This window comes from Ranitomeya imitator, chromosome 7 (assembly GCF_032444005.1).
Source record: "Ranitomeya imitator isolate aRanImi1 chromosome 7, aRanImi1.pri, whole genome shotgun sequence".
Taxonomy (NCBI): Eukaryota; Metazoa; Chordata; class Amphibia; order Anura; family Dendrobatidae; genus Ranitomeya; species Ranitomeya imitator.
The window spans coordinates 37,862,823-37,884,216 of record NC_091288.1 but is presented as its reverse complement, the minus strand read 5'-3'; the positions used below and the strand labels follow the sequence as shown (position 1 = coordinate 37,884,216).

Here is a 21,394-nt window from a genome sequence, read left to right as displayed (position 1 = left end):
TTTATTAAAATACTGCTGTCAACGGCATCTAAATGGTTAATACTCACTTCCGGCATACCGCAAAGAGCGACGTTTTACAACGTGCAGTGTATACACTGCTTTTCCTCTAGTGTTCAGAAATGATTATACTGGCTATGAGACGAGGTAACGTGCTGGTGACGTCATGACGTAAATGTTGTCTCCTTCTAAGGGCTCCGAGCGCTAGTTACTTCCGGTGGGCGGGGTTACAGGACTGGTCCTACCTATCATCAGAGCGGTGTCTGTCCGCTGAGGAGAGAAGAGAGGCAGCATCCGGGCATTCCGGGAACATGGCTGCTGATGCTGCCGCCTCCAGTGCTCAGGTGGGAGCGGCTGCGACTTATGTGCTGTAGTGTAGATGATGACTGCATAAAAGAGCAGATATGCGTTTATTATCAGCGTCTGTCACATACGAGTCAGAGGGGCCGGCGCCCTCCTTCACACTGAGGTTTTGTCACCAGTATATTATTATTTATTTATTTTCTGTCGTTTAGGAAAACTTATTGCAGGAAAAAAACATAATTCAGAGAGTGAGAGGAGTCAGAAATGTACGGAAGGGCGAAAATGTGTCAGAATCCATTATTGACTGACGATGAACTTGGAGAGGGCTGACGGGGAATGTTGGGGGGGCTGACGGGGAATATTGGGGGGGCTGACGGGGAATATTGGGGGGGCTGATGGGGAATATTGGGGGGGCTGACGGGGAATATTGGGGGGGCTGATGGGGAATATTGGGGGGGCTAACGGGGAATGTTGGGGGGGCTGACGGGGAATGTTGGGGGGGCTGACGGGGAATATTGGGGGGGCTGACGGGGAATGTTGGGGGGGCTAACGGGGAATATTGGGGGGGCTGACGGGGAATGTTGGGGGGGCTGACGGGGAATGTTGGGGGGGCTGACGGGGAATATTGGGGGGGCTGACGGGGAATATTGGGGGGGCTGACGGGGAATGTTGGGGGGGCTGACGGGGAATGTTGGGGGGGCTGACGGGGAATATTGGGGGGGCTGACGGGGAATGTTGGGGGGGCTAACGGGGAATATTGGGGGGGCTGACGGGGAATGTTGGGGGGGCTGACGGGGAATGTTGGGGGGGCTGACGGGGAATATTGGGGGGGCTGACGGGGAATATTGGGGGGGCTGACGGGGAATGTTGGGGGGGCTAACGGGGAATATTGGGGGGGCTGACGGGGAATGTTGGGGGGGCTGACGGGGAATGTTGGGGGGCTGACGGGGAATGTTGGGGGGGCTGACGGGGAATGTTGGGGGGGCTGACGGGGAATATTGGGGGGGCTGACGGGGAATATTGGGGAGGGGGCTGATGGGGAATATTGGGGAGGGGGCTGATGGGGAATATTGGGGAGAGGGCTGACGGGGAATGTTGGGAGGGGGCTGACGGGGAATATTGGGGAGGGGGCTGACGGGGAATATTGGGGAGGGGGCTGACGGGGAATATTGGGGAGAGGACTGACGGGGAATGTTGGGAGGGGGCTGACGGGGAATATTGGGGAGGGGGCTGACGGGGAATATTGGGGAGAGGGCTGACGGGGAATGTTGGGAGGGGGCTGACGGGGAATATTGGGGAGGGGGCTGACGGGGAATATTGGGGAGGGGGCTGATGGGGAATATTGGGGGGGCTGATGGGGAATATTGGGGAGAGGGCTGACGGGGAATGTTGGGAGGGGGCTGACGGGGAATATTGGGGAGGGGGCTGATGGGGAATATTGGGGAGGGGGCTGATGGGGAATATTGGGGGGGCTGATGGGGAATATTGGGGAGAGGGCTGACGGGGAATGTTGGGAGGGGGCTGACGGGGAATATTGGGGAGGGGGCTGATGGGGAATATTCGGGAGGGGGCTGATGGGGAATATTGGGGGGGTGATGGGGAATATTGGGGGGGCTGATGGGGAATATTGGGGAGGGGGCTGATGGGGAATATTGGGGGGGCTGATGGGGAATATTGGGGAGGGGGCTGACGGGGAATGTTGGGAGGGGGCTGATGGGGAATATTGGGGAGAGGGCTGACGGGGAATGTTGGGAGGGGGCTGATGGGGAATATTGGGGAGGGGGCTGATGGGGAATATTGGGGAGGGGGCTGACACGGAATGTTGGGGGCTGATGGGTAATATTGGGGAGGGGGCTGATGGGGAATATTGGGGGGGCTGATGGGGAATATTGGGGAGGGGGCTGATGGGGAATATTGGGGAGGGGGCTGACGCGGAATGTTGGGGGCTGATGGGTAATATTGGGGAGGGGGCTGATGGGGAATATTGGGGGGGCTGACGGGGAATATTGGGGAGGGGGCTGACGGGGAATATTGGGGAGGGGGCTGACAGGGAATATTGGGGAGGGGGCTGATGGGGAATATTGGGGAGGGGGCTGACGCGGAATGTTGGGGGCTGATGGGTAATATTGGGGAGGGGGCTGATGGGGAATACTGGGGGGGCTGATGGGGAATATTGGGGAGGGGGCTGACGCGGAATGTTGGGGGCTGATGGGTAATATTGGGGGAACGACATCGGGGCTGACGGGGAATGTTGGGCTGACGGGGAATATTGGGGGCTGATGTTGGGGAGGGGCTAAGTAAATAAGGCAGCACACTGCAGCGCTAGAACATGCAAACTTGAAATACGAAATTTGAACTGCATTACTGCACTAGAAATATGAAAAATGAGAGCTTTTAGCGCATAAAAATGGCCAATTTTATGTGTACCTGGTAGCCCCTTTAGGGCATCTCTCTTATACCAGGTCCTACGCTAGCCTTACCTCGCTGAGAATAAACGTCTCCATCTGAATGGGTACATGTGAAACCTCTTACTAGACTAAAATTCTCTCTCTCTGTGGAGGGGTATTGGACCTGCTGTAATTAAAACACCTGAAGCTAGGAGGCGGAGTGCACGATTTACTTAACTATATACGAGTTGGCGACTCTAGGTTCAGCACCTGTTCACACTGAGTCTATGTTTGGATGTGCCGGTTGGGGAGGGGCTGACGGGGAATGTTGGGGAGGCTGATGGGGAATATTGGGGGGGCTGACGGGGAATATTGGGGGGGCTGACATTGGGACTGACGGGGAATATTGGGGGGGCTGACATTGGGACTGACGGGGAATGTTGGGGGGCTGACGTTGGGCTGATGGGAAATGTTGGGCTGACGTTGGGGAGGGTCTGACGGGGGATGTTGGGGGGCTGACGTTGGTTGGGCTGATGGGGAATGTTGGGCTGACGTTGGGGAGGGTCTGACAGGGATGTTGGGGGGGCTGACGTTGGGCTGATGGGGAATATTGGGGGCTGACATTGGGGCTGATGGGGAATATTGGGGGCTGACGGGGAATATTGGGGAGGGGGCTGATGGGGAATATTGGGGAGGGGGCTGATGGGGAATAGTGGGGGGCTGATGGGTAATATTGGGGGGACTGACATCGGGGCTGACGGGGAATATTGGGGGCTGACGTTGGGGAGGGGCTGACGGGGAATATTGGGGGGCTGACATTGGGACTGACGGGGAATGTTGGGGGGCTGACGTTGGGCTGATGGGGAATGTTGGGCTGACGTTGGGGAGAGTCTGACGGGGGATGTTGGGGGGCTGACGTTGGGCTGATGGGGAATATTGGGGGGCTGATGGGGAATGTTGGGGCTGATGGGGAGGGGGTTTTTTTTGCCATGAGAAATGCAGGGACACCACTAAGAATCGGGCGGAGGGTAGTCTCTATTGTTGTGGCGTCTTCTTCTCCCTTTTTTCCTCCCTTTTTTGGGGCAGCGGGTTGTCACAGATCCGGCTTCTCTTACCTGCAGTGATCCTCTGGTGAAGGCCACGGCATCTCCTGTGTGGTGTCGGCAGAACTCGGTTATGTCCAGTGTCGCGGACCTCGGTCCTACACCCCCAGTGGGTGACATCAGCAATGTGGACCAGTCTAGGGCCCGGTCGTTGGTGCTAATTCTCGGTCCATGTACACCCAGGTCTGACCACGGGTCTCCTCACCTGACCGCAGCCCCATCCATATACACCTATCAGGTGCCTGAGTTCTAATCAGTCCACGCATTGCAGTCTGTGCTTGGACCAAGATGTACGGCCGTCTAGCGCCTCGTTCACACGTCCGCTTTGTTTTTGGATAGAGCGTGTGCTCGTTATAGTCTATGGTGTTATCCACATTCCTATGTATATGTGAATATACGGATAACGTCATAGACTATAGCAGGTACATGTTCTATTCAAAATATAAAACGGACGTCTGAATGAAATATATATATAATTTTTTTTGTGCCTGTCAAAAGAGAAAAAAAAAGACTTGTCCATTTTTGATCCTTGTCACATATCAAACTTTCCAATACAAGTCTGGAGGTCAGTGAAATAAAGGTCAGCCCTTAGATTCCATCAGTGTCAGATCGTTTATTTTACTGTTTTTGTGTCATCCCACCAAAAATGTTTGTAGCACTACAATCCCAAGTTATGTTTTATACATACAGGGCAGTACCAGCACTAACGTTCTTAAAACCTCATTGATTTGGCTTTTATCCTAAGTCATATTGCACGTCTCGTTAAAGGGTTGATTGTGACTTGTAGGATCGCTACTTCCAACAGGTGGCGCTATAGAGTTTAAGCCCTCTTTTTCTCAGAAGAGGCAATTTGCATATTCTATTTCCCAGAGGAGCATTGCACGTCGAATAAGCCTCCTTACCTTGACAAGCCAGAGATGGTATGTCACTCTCCATAAGGAGAAATGATACCCCTTAGACCCCAGTCCAGAGCCTCTCACCTAGCCAAATCAGTTCTCATGCTTCGCGCTGATGAGGGCCAACAGCCCGAAACACCGTGTCTGCGAATTGAGATACTGATTTGGCTTTTATCCTAAGTCATATTGCACGACTCGTTAAAGGGTTGATTGTGACTTGTAGGATCGCTACTTCCAACAGGTGGCGCTATAGAGTTTAAGTCCTCTTTTTCTCAGAAGAGGCAATTTGCATCTTAAAACCTCACAAACTTTGGTGCAAATGCATCGCACCAGACCTGGTAATCAAAAGGAGAGCCGCCAATGCCGTCACGGAAGAGGCTGTTCTCAGGGCTACCGTCCAGCAGCCGCAGATTACTGGAGTGGTCAATGGACTGGTTCCTGCCAATCGATTAACGCCAACTGTACAGGCGGAGTACAGTGGGTTTTCTTGTTTTTATATAGCTTATTCTAAATCTGTGTCAGAATCCATATGATTTGTCTCTGGATGTTCCTGTGGCTTCTAGCAGAATTCTGCAGGGGCCTAGGCGGCACTTCTGCTGCACCAGGGCGGTCTATACAGAAGTGTAGCCCTAGGACACCATCATCTGGCGGAGAGAGCGTGTAGATCCCCAGAAGAGCAGTAATGGGTAGTGATGAGCGAAAGTGCTCGCTACTTGAGTCGGGTACACACCGAGTCTTGCGGGTGCTCGAGCGTCATGGTTGAGTCCTTGCTCCACATGTTTTGCAGCTATTAGCTTGTTTTTTGGCTGTCTAACAGCCGCGAAATATGTGGAGTGGGGAGTTGATCATGTCACTCGAGCACCCGCGAGACCCGGTGAGTACCCGAACAGCAGATGCAAACTCAAGTAGGGAGCACTTTTGCTCATCAGTAGTAATGGCCATCGATCTTGTGCAGGATGCAACTACAGCTGTGTTCACACCTTTCCTCTTAGCATGTGTTTCCCCAGAATCCCTTGTAAGGCCACGTTCACACGTTCAGTATTTGGTCAGTAAGTCAAATCCAGGAATGGGTGATAAATACAGAAGTGGTGACGTGTTTCTATTATACTTTCCCTCTGATTGTTCCACTCCTGGTTTTGGCTTACAAATACTGATGTAAAATACTGACCAAATACTGAAGATGTGAACGTGGCCTAAGAGTAAACATTGTATGGTTCTTTCTATGACACTTTATGGAAATGTTCTTTTGGGGAGATATAGAAAGCACCTACAATTGGAATTCTTTCATATTTTCAGGCATTAATCAATTACTACTGCCAGGAAAAGTACTTTCACCATGTGCAGGCGGCCGCTAATGATTGGCTGAAGGAGTTTGGTAATGATCCGGTGTTCCTCTTTTTCCGGGCCTTTGGGATGTTAATGGAAGGTAATGGTTTTTAGCTGAAACTCCCGGTTTACCCTCTCCATGTGAACCCTCCTTTATACCCATGTTTGCTTTATTCTCTTTATCTGCAGATCAAGTGTCCGAGTCCATCCGAGAACTGGAAACGCTGAAAGACAAGGCGGACGTGTCTCTGTGTGCTTTAATGGCCCTGATCTATGCGCACAAGAAGAGCTCGCATCCAGGTAATCATCACCCAGAATTAATAGTCTCATCAGTGGTCATCTGTGGAAAACGAATAAGCTGCATCTATATATATAATTGTCTAAGGGTCACTTCCGTCTGTCTGTCCTTCTGTCACGGTTATTCGTTCGCTGATTGGTCTCGGCAGCTGCCTGTCATGGCTGCCGGGACCAATCAGCGACGGCCACAGTCCGATTAGTCCCTCCCCTACTCCCCTGCACTCACTGCCTGGCGCCCGCTCCATAATCCCCTCCACTCACCGCTCACACAGGGTTAATGGCAGCGGTAACGGCCCGCGGTGTAACGCACTCCGTTACCACTGCTATTAACCCTGTGTGTCCCCAACTATTTACTATTGATGCTGCCTATGCAGCATCAATAGTAAAAATATGTCATGTTAAAAATAATTAAAAAAAACAAAAAACCTGCTATACTCACCCTCCGCCGCCTTTCTCGCTCCTCGCCATGCTCCCGGGACCGATCCATTGCAAGCGGCAGCTTCCGGTCCCAGGGCTGGTGTGCGACAAGGACCTGCCGTGACGTCACGGTCATGTGACCGCGATGTCATCATAGGTCCTGCTCATACCAGCCCTGGGACCGGAAGCTGCAGCTTGCAATGGAGTGGTCCCGGGAGCGTGGCGAGGAGCAGGAAAGGTGGCGGATGGTAAGTATAGCAGGACTTCAATGGGCCTTCGGAAGGTGAGTATATGTTTATTTTTTTTAAAGTCTCTATACTACGTGGCTCTGTGCTGGGCAATATACTACGTGACTGGGCAATATACTACGTGACTGGGCAATATACTATGTGGCTGGGCATTATACTACGTAGCTGGACAATATACTCCATTACTGGGCAATATACTACGTGGCTGGGCAATATACTACGTGGCTCTGCTATATACTATGTGGCTGGGCAATATACTACATAGCTCTGCTATATACTATGTGGCTGGGCAATATACGACGTGACTGGGCAATATACCGTACTACGTGGGCTGTGCTATATACTATGTGGCTGGGCAATACGTGACTGGGCAATATACTACGTGGCTGGGCAATATACTACGTGGCTGGGCAATATACTACGTGACTGGGCAATATACTACGTGACTGGGCAATATACTACGTGACTGGGCAATATACTACGTGACTGGGCAATATACTACGTGACTGGGCAATATACTATGTGACTGGCCAATATACTATGTGACTGGCCAATATACTACGTGGCTGGGCAATATACCGTACTACGTGGCTCTACTATATACTACGTGGCTGGGCAATATACTACGTCACTGGGCAATATACTGTACTACGTGGCTCTACTATATAATACGTGGCTGGGCAATATACGTCACTGAGCAATATACCGTACTATGTGGCTTTACTATATACTACGTGGCTGGGCAATATACTATGTGACTGGGCAACATACTACATGGCTCTGCTATATACTATGTGGCTGGGCAATATACTACGTGACTGGGCAATATACTACGTGGCTCTGCTATATACTACGTGGCTGGGCAATATACTACGTCGCTGGGCAATATACTATGTGGCTCTGCTATATACTACATGACTGGGCAATATACTATGTGACTGGGCAATATACTATGTGACTGGTCAATATACTATGTGACTGGCCAATATACTATGTGACTGGCCAATATACTACGTGGCTGGCCAATATACTATGTGACTGGCCAATATACTATGTGACTGGCCAATATACTACGTGGCTGGGCAATATACTACGTGGCTGGGCAATATACTATGTGACTGGGCAATATACTATGTGACTGGGCAATATACTATGTGACTGGGCAATATACTATGTGACTGGCCAATATACTATGTGACTGGCCAATATACTATGTGACTGGCCAATATACTATGTGACTGGCCAATATACTACGTGGCTGGGCAATATACTACGTGACTGGGCAATATACTACGTAGCTGGGCAATATACTACGTGACTGGGCAATATACTACGTAGCTGGGCAATATACTACGTGACTGGGCAATATACTACGTAGCTGGGCAATATACTACGTGACTGGGCAATATACTACGTGACTGGGCAATATACTATGTGACTGGCCAATATACTATGTGACTGGGCAATATACTACGTGACTGGGCAATATACTACGTAGCTGGGCAATATACTACGTGACTGGGCAATATACTACGTGACTGGGCAATATACTATGTGACTGGCCAATATACTATGTGACTGGGCAATATACTATGTGACTGGCCAATATACTATGTGACTGGCCAATATACTATGTGACTGGCCAATATACTATGTGACTGGCCAATATACTACGTGACTGGGCAATATACTACGTGACTGGGCAATATACTACGTAGCTGGGCAATATACTACGTGACTGGGCAATATACTACGTCGCTGGACAATATACTACATGACTGGGCAATATACTACGTCGCTGGGCAATATACTATGTGACTGGGCAATATACTACGTGACTGGGCAATATACTAAGTGACTGGGCAATATACTACGTGACTGTGCAATATACTACGTGGCTGGGCAATATATTACGTGGACATGCATATTCTAGAATACCCGATGCGTTAGAATCGGGCCACCATCTAGTACTGAATAATTAGGAATTGGACTTTAAAAAGGAAACAGCGCCACTCGTGGTCATAGGATGTGAGCAGTATTGCAGCTGATCCCCAAGTGAATTAAACTAACCTGAATTAGCAAGGTCAATGGCTTAATAGATAAAATTATTTCCTTTCTTTCTTCCTTCGTTTTCATTTTCCTTTTCCCCTTTCCCCTTCTCCTTCTCCTTCCTTTCCTCTCCTCCCAGAAAAAAACACTTTAATCCCTTCTGAAATGTTGCCATATTTTTCACTTTTTTTTTTTTAATTTAGCAGCATTAATACCGTAAATTAAATATTTTCTAGTGATGAGAGAGTATACTCGTTGCTCAGGTTTTCCTGAGCATGCTCGGGTGGTCTCCGAGTATTTATAAATGCTCGGAGACTTAGTTTTCGTTGCCTCAGCTGCAAGATTTACAGGTGATAGCTTAAATACCTGTGGGGATTCCCTAGCAACCAGGCAACCCCCACATGCACTCAGGCTGGCTAGCAGCCGTAAATCATGAAGCTGCATCAACAAAAACTAAATCTCCGAACAGTTTCAAATACTCGGAGACCATCCAAGCGTGCTCTGGAAAACCAGAGCAACGAGTATACTCGCTCATCACTAATATTTTCCTTTTTTTATTTTTCCCTTCATATTATTACTGTCACGGGGCTACCGCGACAGAGAGGTTCCAGAGAACCGCAGCGCTCTGGGCCTCGTTCACACACAGTGAACAGAAGCTCTTCACCTGTATTCTGATCTGGCTGCTTTGTGCCAGCAGTGCAGGAGTTAACCTTATTGCTGAGTTGCTGAGAGCTGGGTCTCTCTCAGCTGAAGTGGATTTTGTAATCTGATCCTCTATATAGACCCAGTCCTGACTTCAGCTATTGTCAGTGATCAGTTCTACTGCCTGGCTTGGAGGTTGAAGGAGCTTAGTGTTGGTGGTTTATTTACAGAGATTGGTGTCTGCTGTTTTGGTTGCATGTTAAACCTGTTTTCCTTCCTAGTTGTCTCCTTCTCTTCCTTTCTATGTGTACCCTCTGTGGTTGTGTGAGCATTTGGTGAGTTTGAGACTTTTAGTTACCTTGTCTGTATACCCTGCTATTCATTGTATTATTACACTGGTGCAGTCCACCTCCTTTGGGGGGAGAGGGGGCCACTGACAGGGCCTGCACAGGAGACAGGGATACGCTGGCGGCTCAGGTCTCCTAACCATCATAGGTACCCCTGAGATAAGGGAAAGCCAGGGCCCCATTATAGTGGTAGGGACAGGTGCGGGTCCCAGTACGCCGTCCTGCCCCTTTATTGCCGCTTACGGCGTGACAATTACATTGACTTCAGGCTTACACATTGTCGTTTTGATTTCTTTAATATCAGAAATGTATGCAACGGCATGTTACCTGATAAGGTTGATGTACACTGCTCAAAAAATTAAAGGGAACACTAAAATCCCACATCCTAGATATCACTGAATGAAATATTCCGGTTGCAAATCTTTATTCATTACATACTGGAATGCGTTGAGAACAATAAAACCTAAAAATGAAGAAAAGAAAAGGGAATATCCAGCACGTCCATCCAGTGTAAGTAAAATATCCAAAATTTATTAGAGCATTTTAAAAAACAATATTAAAAAAAGAGAGAGAAAATATTGTTTTTTAAAATGCTCTAATAAATTTTGGATATTTTACTTACACTGGATGGACGTGCTGGATATTCCCTTTTCTTTTCTTCTACTTCAGCTGAAATCACCAGCAGGTACGGCACCCACCAGCTACATTCATTTGCAACGGCTTACAGATGCATGTCTCGGCGTGTCAAGGTCCTAACCTTCCCTCTCCCCCCTCTTTTTCTTGAAAACCTAAAAATGATGAATGTAAATCACAACTAATATCAACCATGGAGGTCTGGAGTTGGAATGATGCTCAAAATCAAAGTGGAAAATCAAATTGCAGGCTTATCCAACTTCAGTGGAAATGCCTCAAGACAAGGAAATGATGCTCAGTAGTGTGTGTGGCCTTCACATGCCTGTATGATCTCCCTACAATGCCTGGGCATTGTTATGATGAGGTGGTGGATGTTATCCTGAGGGAAATCCTCCCAGACCTGGATTAAGGCATCAGTCCACTCCTGGACAGTCTGTGGTGCAATGCGGCATTGGTGGATGGTGCGAGACATGATGTCCCAGATGTGCTCGATTGAATTCAGGTCTGGGGAACGGGCGGGCCAGTCCATAGCTTCAATGCCTTCATCTTGCAGGAACTGCTGACACACTCCAGCCACATGAGGTCTGGCATTGTCCTGCATTAGGAGAAACCCAGGGCCAACAGCACCAGCATATGGTCTCACAAGGAGTCTGAGGATCTCATCTCAGTACCTAATGGCAGTCAGGCTACCTCTGGCGAGCACATGGAGGGCTGTGCGGCCCTCCAAAGAAATGCCACCCCACACCATTACTGACACACTGCCAAAGCGGTCATACTGAAGGATGTTGCAGGCAGCAGATCGCTCTCCACGGCGTCTCCAGACTCTGTCACGTCTGTCACATGTGCTCAGTGTGAACCTGCTTTCATCTGTGAAGAGCACAGGGCGCCAGTGGCGAATCTGCCAATCGTGGTGTTCTCTGGCAAATGGCAATCGCCCTGCGTGGTGTTGGGCTGTAAGCACAACACCCACTTGTGGACGTCAGGCCCTCATAACACCCTGATGGAGTCTGTTTCTGACAGTTTGAGCAGACACATGGGTGTTAGTGGCCTGCTGGAGGTCATTTTGCAGGGCTCTGGCACTGCTCCTCCTGTTCCTCCTTGCACAAAGGAGGAGGTAGCAGTCCTGCTGCTGGGTTGTTGCCCTCCTACGCCCCCATCCATGTCTCCTGGTATCTGCTTCACGCTCTGGACACTGTGGTGACAGACACAACTACCCTTCTTGCCACCGCTTGCATTGATGTGCCATCCTGGATGAGCTGTACTACTTGAGCAACTTCTGTGGGTTGTAGACAACGCCTCATGTTACTGTACAGGACCTCTAGGGGTGAGAGCAATGACAAAATACAAAAGTGACAAAAACAGCCAAAAAAGGATGAGAACAGAGAAATGGTCTGTGGTCACCCCCTGTAAAACCACTCCTTTATAGGGGTTGTCTCTAACTGCCTATCATTTCTAACTGTTGTCTGTTACACTTGCACAACAGCAGGGGAAATTGATTCACAATCAGTGTTGCTTCATAACTCGATGGGTTGCTTTCACAGAAGTATGATTGACTTCTAGATACCCTGTCATGTTTGTGTTCTCTTTATTTTTTTGAGCAGTGTATTTACTTTAAAAATCCATCTCAGAATTGCTGTATAATCCTCTATAAAGTTTAGCTCAAACTCCGCCCTGCCTGATTGACAGCTCCTCAGTGTCCTTCCTCCCTGCTAATATCTCCCACTGCTCAGTACAAGCTGCAGTCATCTGTCAGGCTGTATGGGCAGAGACTGAATACAGCTGGAAAAATTTCCTGACGGTTTTGTAGTCAGTCCAGTATCATCACCAATGAGATGTCAGATAATCAAGATGGACATTCATCTTTGTGTAGCAGCCTGGTCCCCTGGGACACAGCCTCACTAGGACCTGGATTTTTTTGGAATGTAAAACATGCATATTGAGACCCTTGACGTCATATTAGTCTTCACTTTCTTTTCTTATTTGAAACCGCTTTATTTTTGCGTCTAAAGACAATAAAGTTCCTTTTTCTTGTGTGCAGACAGAGAAGCTATTCAGGATCTGGAAACGAGGATGAAAGAGCAGCGAAAGACTGCGGCGCCCAGAGCCTTATATTACGCCGGGCTGTTCCTGTGGCACGTGGAGCGTCACGACAAAGCGCGGGAGTATGTCGACAGGATGATTAAGATCTCAAACGGAGACCGAGATGTAAGTAACACAGCGCCATAATACAACAATACCCTCCTACACTCAATGGGCAGTATGCCAGTGTCATAAAGTGGGATCTCCAGAGAATGAAGAGACCGCCGCGTTATCACTGAGTCCCATCCAAACCTTTCTTCAGGGTTATGCTTGTTGCCGCTCACACTAACATGTGCTCCTATAATTGCTGATTGATCGAGGTTGTGCGTCATTATGGCGCGCTGCAACGTGAAAGACAACGGGTCCGATTCATCAAGACTGGCGTAGCACACGCTGTTCTTACTAGAGAAGAAGGCGCTGAATTTAATAGTAGGCGCATGTCATTTATTGAATTTGGCGCCTCTTCTGACAGGCATGCGCCTTGCCAGAAATGCAGGCACATTTTATGAATTTGATGGACGGGCGTGAGCACACCTCGTCTCCTTCCAGCTTCGACCATTCCGGTAGAGTCGATTCACATTAGCAAGAAAACGTCAAAAGTCTCAACATTTTTACACAACACCTCATTGCGCAAAAATGTTATGACTTTTCAAAGCTTATATGACCCTTTTCTGGCTTTGAATCAGCCCTTATGTTTTTCTTTTTTATACATCAGATTAGTTTTCGCCCAGTTTTCACAATCTACAGTCCTCCACCGTATATCATGCTACTTACAGAAACTGAATCAGCAGCGTCCATCGGGGAGATATGAGGTCACGCATCCTGTGTGCCATCAGGGAGCCAGGAGACTTTTAACCCCTTCCCGATGTATGACATGATTCTTTTATGCAGGATCAGGAGCCAACCTCGCATCTTTTTTTTTTTTTTTTTTTACTTGCGCAATTTCACCACACTTGAAATTTTGTTTTTCCCATTTTTTTGAACATTGAATGGTAAAATGAATGGCGGCATTCACAGCTACAGCTCGCCCCCCTAAAAATGAAGCCTTCATGTCACCAAGTAGTCTGAAAGTATAAACAAGTTGGCTCTTGGAAGAAGCAGAAGAAAAACTTAAAAGCAAAATGAAAATGGGAAAGTGTAAGCGGGGTCTTCCAAACCTCTGTCATTCATGGCTGAGACATATGAACTTCAATCAGACAGAAGGTTTTTTTCATGAACCAGCCTCATTAGCTCCGCACAACTACAGGATTTGTAACCAAAAGTATTGCATCTATGATAAATCCAATCTTATGCTTCATGCCTTAAAGGGAACCTGTCAGCAGGATTCTGCACAGTAACCTACAGACAGTGTCAGGTCGGCACAGTTATACTGATTAAAGTGATACCTGGTGATGAAATCCGCCTTGTGGTTGTTGTTAGTTTACATAATGAATATTATATATACATAATAATAAAAAAAACCTTCTGCAGGCAGTTGCCGGCCATGGCACCTGCGCCACAACATAATCGCATGTGTAGGGGGCATGTAATCATTATGGGTGAGGTTATCCTCATTAACTCAAAACTGAAAAACTTTAAACAACAACCACAAGACAGATTTCATCACCAGTTATCATTGTAATCAGTATAACGGACACTGTCTGTAGGTTACTGTGCACAGTCCTGCTGACAGGTTCCCTTTAAGTAATTTTCCAGCTCCCGCTCATCCAGGTATTCACAGGGGGGGGCAGGAAAAACAGAGAGATGATTCTCTGAAGTCAAGCGCCGTCATCACGATAGTCCTGAACAGAACGGACGCCTTGTTTCATTGTCTGATGAGAGGAACTGAAATTTCGAGCTCTGGTCTTGCAGGGATTGGTTTTGAAAGGGTGGCTGGATCTGACCTGCGGGAGGGAAGCTAATGGTAAAAAGGCTCTGAAGTACTTCGAGGACGGACAGAACGATGACACGGACGTGTTCGCAATGATGGGAAAGGTAAGATCATCAATAATGGTCGTGTGAATGCCGAGTTCACTGCTCTAGTAAATGTCTTGCGATCGATGCAGTTTTACTTAACCTAAATCTGTCTGTAGCTAATAAATAATCTTGTAGATATTCTTTACCTTCATGACCAGGTTAATAGGAGCAGCCAGAAAGGAGGGCAGTTAAAGGGGACTTCTATATTGGTGACCTATCCATCAGTATCGCATGTGTGGGGGTCTGTAACCCAATGCACCCTAGGATCGGTTGTTTTCTTGTCCTCGTCACTGGCAGATATACACAGTGTAGTGACCATCGTTGGATGTTGCAGTTTGGATCCCACTCACTTCAATAGGGCTCAGCTCCTGAGAACGGTCATAGAGCAGTGTATGGAGCGGTGCTCTTCTGCTTCTGTACAGCCGGCTGCAGCTACAAACAGCTGACCCATGTAGGGTACTTGGTGCATTACTGAATTTTGGGCAGCTGAAAGGCCCCATCAGTCCTTCCGCTACATAAATGAGTGCCAGTACTATAAATGTAGGTTTCTCTGACATTTCATATAAGATCTACTTACAACTTAAGCGGTTTGACACGTCCGACATTCATGGTATGAACCGCAATTTCCGGAACGGACGCGGGTCTCCTTGCATGAACATAGGAACCTTCTATATATGTCAAGCAAACCTACATAGAAAAGGAATGCCAAATATAGTAATAAATACAAAAAATAGGATACTAAAACCAAAATAAAGCGAAAAAAGTATCCACAGGAAACCCAGATAACAATTAAATACATTTTCTTTATCGCCTCTCATTGGGGGACACAGGAACCATGGGTGTATGCTGCTGCCACTAGGAGGCTGACACTATGCAAATAAAAAAGTTAGCTCCTCCTCTGCAGTGTACACCCCACCGACTGGCATCATACTCTTCAGTTTAGCTTAGTGTCAGTAGGAGGTGGACACCTGTACTCCAACAATGCGGACTATGAGTACAGCGTGTACTGCCACCCCGTATCCTCATAGATCCCTCCCCAGGACCAAGAGCCTAGCACACAAGCGTGCTTAGAAGTCCGGTCCTGGCTCCGTCCCCCACCCACTCGCCTTCCAGAGCCTGTCGGTTGGAGGAGACGAGGACGTCCATCTCCAGCTCCACGGACGTCTAATACTTTCCACGCTTTAAGGTTAGTACCGGACGGCGTGGGATTTTAGGTGAGTATTTTTTTCCCCCTATCAGCTCTCAGCGGATTCCTTCCTTTCCTGCGGCTGCATCTTTACTGTGCGGTGCGGCGCCTTACAGGCAGCAGCGCTGCTATTTCTGCGGCCGCACTTCTATTACAGCGGGCACTTTTTTTGGCAGAACAGTCCTATCGTTTGCCCTGATGTCCGGCAGCTTCCCCTCGGCGGCCGCACTTTTACAGGCAGTCACACTGCCTTGTCTGCGGCCGCATCCTTTCACCCTGCGGCGCGGCTACCTGGGGGGCCGTACCTTTTAGGAGCTTGCTCGCGGCCCGCCGTTCTCTCCAGCGGCCGCCGCCTTTTAATATAGACCCCGGCGGCAGCGCTCCCCTTTTTATGCGGCGGCTGCCGTGCCTCTTAGCCGGGCAGCGCCCGCTCCGCTGGTTACCTCCAGCGGCCGCCGGCTTATAATTTAGGCCCCGGCGTTTCCCGGGGCCTACCTCCGGTGCCGCGCTCCGCCCACTTCCGTTTTAATCTGGCGGGCTTTCTCCCGCCCGACAATCTGTCCGGCGCCATCTCAGCTGACTCCTCCCCTTCCTCTACGCCGCTGCTCGGCATCTGGATTTTAACTCATCGCGCTCTGCACCTTCCTGAGCGCACATCCTGCCCGCCCTTCCAGCGGTCACCATCTGCGCGAATTGCAGTAGGGGCTCGTCTTCTCTCCGGAGATCCACCGCAGCTGGACAGCTTCCTCTACCTGGTATCCGTTTTCTCATCTGCCGTGAGTATCTGCACTGCAGACTGACACCCCCCTCTGCTCCGCTGTCCCCTAACCCTCTGGCTTTTCTTCAGATCTCCGCTCTGTCAGCCCTGCAGCAACACAATTATTCCCACCGTCCGAGAGTGATACCCCCATCCCAGACTGGGCCTCCTCTCTGTCACAATCGGTGGCCGATCTAACACAGGTGTCTCAAATTTTGGTGTCCGTGCTGGATCGATTACCTCTGCAGACCCCCGCAGTAGCCAGCGGGTCACAGGAGCCTCCGTCCGAGCCCTTCTTGATAAGCCACAAAAGGTCCAGACAGGAACGTCGGTCTGAGTCCTCTTCTCGCTCCATCTCGCCACACGGTCCTCCTCTGCGGTAGGCGTCCTCCTCCCCTGAGTCAGGCGAGGCGTTCTCTGATGCGCCCTCGGATAATATTTCGGAGCTGGATTCTAACCAAATCGCCACCATGAGGGATATGGTTCAGAATCATTGGAGCTATAAACCAAACCTGTGGCATCAAGGATCCCTCTACGGAACCCGCAGATCAGGCGGTTTCGTTTAGACGGGCTAAACCACCTTCCAAGTTTTTTGCTCCTCATCCTGAATTCGAGAAAATCATGAACAGAGAAAGAGCGAACCCGACCAGTCGTTTTCAGAGTGGAAAACGCCTTGGTGTTTTGTATCCTTTTTCTCCAGAACCTACCGCCAATTAAACGGTCTCTGTGGATCCCCCAGTTTCCAGGGTGTTCACAAACACGGTGCTTCCACTGTCCGGCGGAGCATCTCTGAAGGATTCTAACGATAGAGTTATAGAATCCTTCGCGAAATCTGTCTTGGAAGTGGCTTCAGCGGCTCTATGTCCAGCTTTTGCTTCCACTTGGGCCTCAAAATCCATCTCAAAATGGGCCAAGGATCTACGGCGAGGACGGGGCGCCTCCCGCGCAATTAGGGAACTTGCCAACCAGATTTCCCATGCTGGTGAATACCTGGTCTCCGCCTCCCTGGATGTCGCGTCTTGTGTGGCTCAGGCTTCCAGCAATGCCGTTGCCATCCGCCAGACCGTTTGGCTCAAGGCCTGGCAGGCGGACTTGTCTTCCAAAAGTCCCTCACTAGTCTGCCCTTCCAGGGCTCTCGTCTCTTTGGTTTCCAGCTGGACCAAATCATTAAGGACGCCACCGGGGGTACAAGTTCTCTTCTCCCCCAGGCTAAGCCTCGTCGCCCTCCTCCTAGACGGCAGTTTCGCTCTTTTCGACCTTTTCGTCGCTTCGCTGCATCAAGCTCCTTTTCCCAGCAGCAACAGAGGCCACAGGCACGTCAAGAGAAGAATGCGGTGGCCTTTAGGCCCACTCCGTCCTGGCGTCCTCGCTACTCCCAGGGTAGATCCTCCAGGCCCAGGACTGGAAGATCCACCTCCCCATGACTCTTGGCAAGACTCCAGCCTAACTCCCAGATTGGGCGGCCGTCTTCTCCTTTTCAGGGACGTCTGGATTTCCGCAGTAGAGGACGCTTGGGTCAGGGAAGTTGTATCCTCGGGATACAAGATAGAGTTCGCTTCCCGACCCCGGGATCGTTTCTTCCAATCCCGTCCTCCAAGAGATCCCGCTCTAGTTCCGGGCTTCTTCGCAGCCATCGCTTCTCTGCTCAAATCCGGGGTAATCATTCCCGGCCCAGAAAAAGAACGGTTCACGGGTTTCTACTCGAACCTTTTTGTGGTACCGAAAAAAGACGGCAAGGTTCGCCCCATTCTGGACCTCAAATTGCTGAACAGGAGAGTTCGCCTGAGACACTTCAGGATGGAATCCCTTCGTTCAGTAATTGCTTCCATGCAGGCTCAGGATTTTCTATGCTCAATAGATATCCAGGACGCCTACCTCCATGTCTCGATATTTCCCAGACATCTCCGTTTCCTGCGCTTTGCAGTGCAACGAGATCATTTTCATTTCGTCGCCCTGCCGTTTGGTCTCGCAACCGCTCCAAGGGTGTTCACGAAGATCATGGCGGCGATGATGGCCATCTTGAGAGTCAGAGGCCTGGTTCTGTTTCCATACCTCGTGACATCCTCATCAAGGCTCTGTCCCCTTCTCAGGCTCTCGAAAGTCTGTCCATCGTTCTCGACACCCTAGCCCGTTTCGGGTGTCTGGTCAACTGGAAGAAGTCCTGCCTTATCCCTTCTCAGCGCATCATCTTTCTTGGCATGCTCTTCGACACTCGTCAGACCAAAGTCTTCCTTCCCAAAGACAAGATGCCCTCTCTTTGTCGGGACATACGGTTGCTCCAGGGTCCTCGGCCTCCCTCCCTCCTATCGGCTATGAAGGTTCTGGGGAGGATGGTAGCAACCTTACAAGCGATTCCCTTCGCCCATTTCATTCGCGACCCCTTCAGCAAGCCATTCTGTCTCGGTGGGACAGGTCTGTCTCCTCCCTGGATCGTCCAATCCGACTCTCTTCTTGGGTCAAACGGTCTCTTAACTGGTGGCTGACGTCACCTCTCCTCTCCCAGGGCAGGTCCGTCCTTCCAGTTCCCTGGCAAGTGGTGACGACGGACGCCAGCCTGCTCGGCTGAGGTGCAGTTTTTTGCCACCTGACTGTTCAGGACCGTTGGTCGGCGCAGGAGTCAACTCTGTAGAACAATGTCCTCGAGATTCGGGCCATCTTTCTGTCCCTCCGCCACTGGGAAAGGATCCTCAGGGGCCTTCCAATCCTGATTCAGACGGACAACGCCATGGCTGTGGCATACGTCAACCATCAGGGGGGACTCAGAGCTCCTTGGCCCTTGCCGAGGTATCCAAGATCCTCCTTTTGGGCAGCGGCAACGGTTCCGGTGATATCCGCGGTGCATATCCCCGGCACGGACAATTGGGCCGCCGACTTCCTCAGCCGCGAGGGCCTCGCGGCAGGGGAACGGTCCTTGCATTCGGAGGTCTTCCATCAGATTTGTCTTCGATGGGGGACTACGGACGTGGATCTCACGGCGTCCAGAATGAACAGGAAGGTTCCGCAGTTCGTCTCCAGGTCTCGCGATCCTCTTGCAGTGGGCGTCGACGCTCTGGCCATTCCTTGGTCACAGTTCGTGCTGCCCTACCTGTTCCCACCCCTTCCATTACTTCCCAAACTGTTGAAAAGGATCAAAGTGGAAGGGGTGCCGGTCATTCTGATCGTCCCGGATTGGCCCAGAAGAGCTTGGCTCTCGGAGCTCGTCAATTTTCTCGCGGACGCTCCATGGCGCCTTCCAGACAGGCCCGATCTGCTGTCTCAGGGTCCGATCTGCCACCCGAATTTTCGGTCGCTCACTTTAACGGCGTGTCTGTTGAGACCGCAGTTCTAAGAGCGTTCCGGCCTTTCGGACCGGGTGATTCACACCATGATCCAGGCTCGGAAGCCTTCGTCTTCCAGGATCTACTATCGTACCTGGAAGGCTTACTTCCGTTGGTGCAAGTCCAACCGTGGTTCATCTATGTCCTATTCCCTGCCTTCCCTTTTGGCCTTCCCTCAGGCAGGACTGGATTCGGGCCTGGCTCTTAGCTCCCTGAAGGGCCAGGTCTCTGCGCTTTGCATCCTTTTTTTCAGGAGACTTTAGCTTCTCGGCCACAGGTTAAGACCTTCCTTCAAGTAGTAGCCCACGCTGTCCCTCCGTACAGGGCCCCTGAGGACTCTTGGGATTTAAACCTGGTACTGGACGTTCTGAGGGTTTCTCCCTTTTGAGCCCCTCAGGGAGATTCCCCTGTCAGTCCTATCTTGGAAGGTGGCCTTTCTTGTAGCCATCTCTTCTGTCCGCCGTGTTTGCGAGTTGACGGCCCTGTCTTGCCGTCCTCCGTTTTTGGTCATCCACCAGGACAAGGTGGTCCTCAGGCCTCCGCCTTCCTTCCTAAGGTGGTTTCCACCTTCCACCTCAACGAGGACATCGTTCTACCTTCCTTTTGTCCAGCTCCGATTTGTCCTTTGGAGCGATCGTTGAATAAGCTGGACCTCGTCAGGACATTGAGGATCTACCTGGATAGAACGTCCGCTTTCCGGAAGACTGATTCTCTTTTCGTCATTCCTGATGGCATGCGCAGAGGCCTGCCGGCTTCTAAGGTGACTATTGCTCGCTGGATCAGATCGGCAATCCTGGAGGCTTACCGGGTCAAGAACAGAGTGCTCCCTCCTGGGATTAAGGCTCACTCTACCCGGGCGGTCGGCGCCTCCTGGGCGGTGCACCACAGGGCTTCCGCCCTACAGCTTTGCAAAGCGGCATCTTGGTCTTCCATCCACACGTTCTGTAAATTTTACAAGGTCCATACCTACGCTTCGGCGGACGCCAGCCTAGGCAGAAGGATCTTGCAGGTGGCAGTGGTGAGTCCTCTGACCTGATGGAAGTCTGTTTTTCCCGCCCTAGGGACTGCTTTGGGACGTCCCATGGTTCCGTGTCCCCCAATGAGAGGCGATAAAGAAAACAGGATTTTCGGTTGCTTACCGTAAAATCTGTTTCTTGGAGCCTCCATTGGGGGGACACAGCTCCCTCCCAACGTTTCTCAATTTCTATGTTCTATGACTGTTCTCACGTTTACAGTTCTCAAGTTTGTGGTTATGGTTTTCAACCTTGTTATTTATCTCCTACTGCTTTCTCACGAACTGAAGAGTATGATGCCAGTCGGTGGGGTGTACACTGCAGAGGAGGAGCTAACTTTTTTATTTGCATAGTGTCAGCCTCCTAGTGGCAGCAGCATACACCCATGGTTCCTGTGTCCCCCAATGGAGGCTCCAAGAAACAGATTTTACGGTAAGCAAC

At 50.2% G+C, this 21,394-nt stretch overlaps 1 protein-coding gene across 2 annotated transcripts in view; it reads left to right on the top strand.

Moving 5' to 3' along the window:
- The first annotated feature begins 234 nt into the window (after positions 1 to 234).
- Positions 235 to 21,394, top strand: part of TTC21B (tetratricopeptide repeat domain 21B) — a 117,566-nt gene continuing 96,406 nt past the window's right edge. For both annotated transcript variants that reach the window (XM_069733071.1, XM_069733072.1), the window contains exons 1-5: positions 235 to 341; positions 5,983 to 6,112; positions 6,202 to 6,312; positions 12,684 to 12,850; positions 14,576 to 14,698. In XM_069733071.1, coding sequence (XP_069589172.1) covers positions 309 to 341; positions 5,983 to 6,112; positions 6,202 to 6,312; positions 12,684 to 12,850; positions 14,576 to 14,698 — 564 coding nt within the window. In that variant the 5' untranslated portion in view covers positions 235 to 308. The remainder of the gene's footprint in view (positions 342 to 5,982; positions 6,113 to 6,201; positions 6,313 to 12,683; positions 12,851 to 14,575; positions 14,699 to 21,394) is intronic.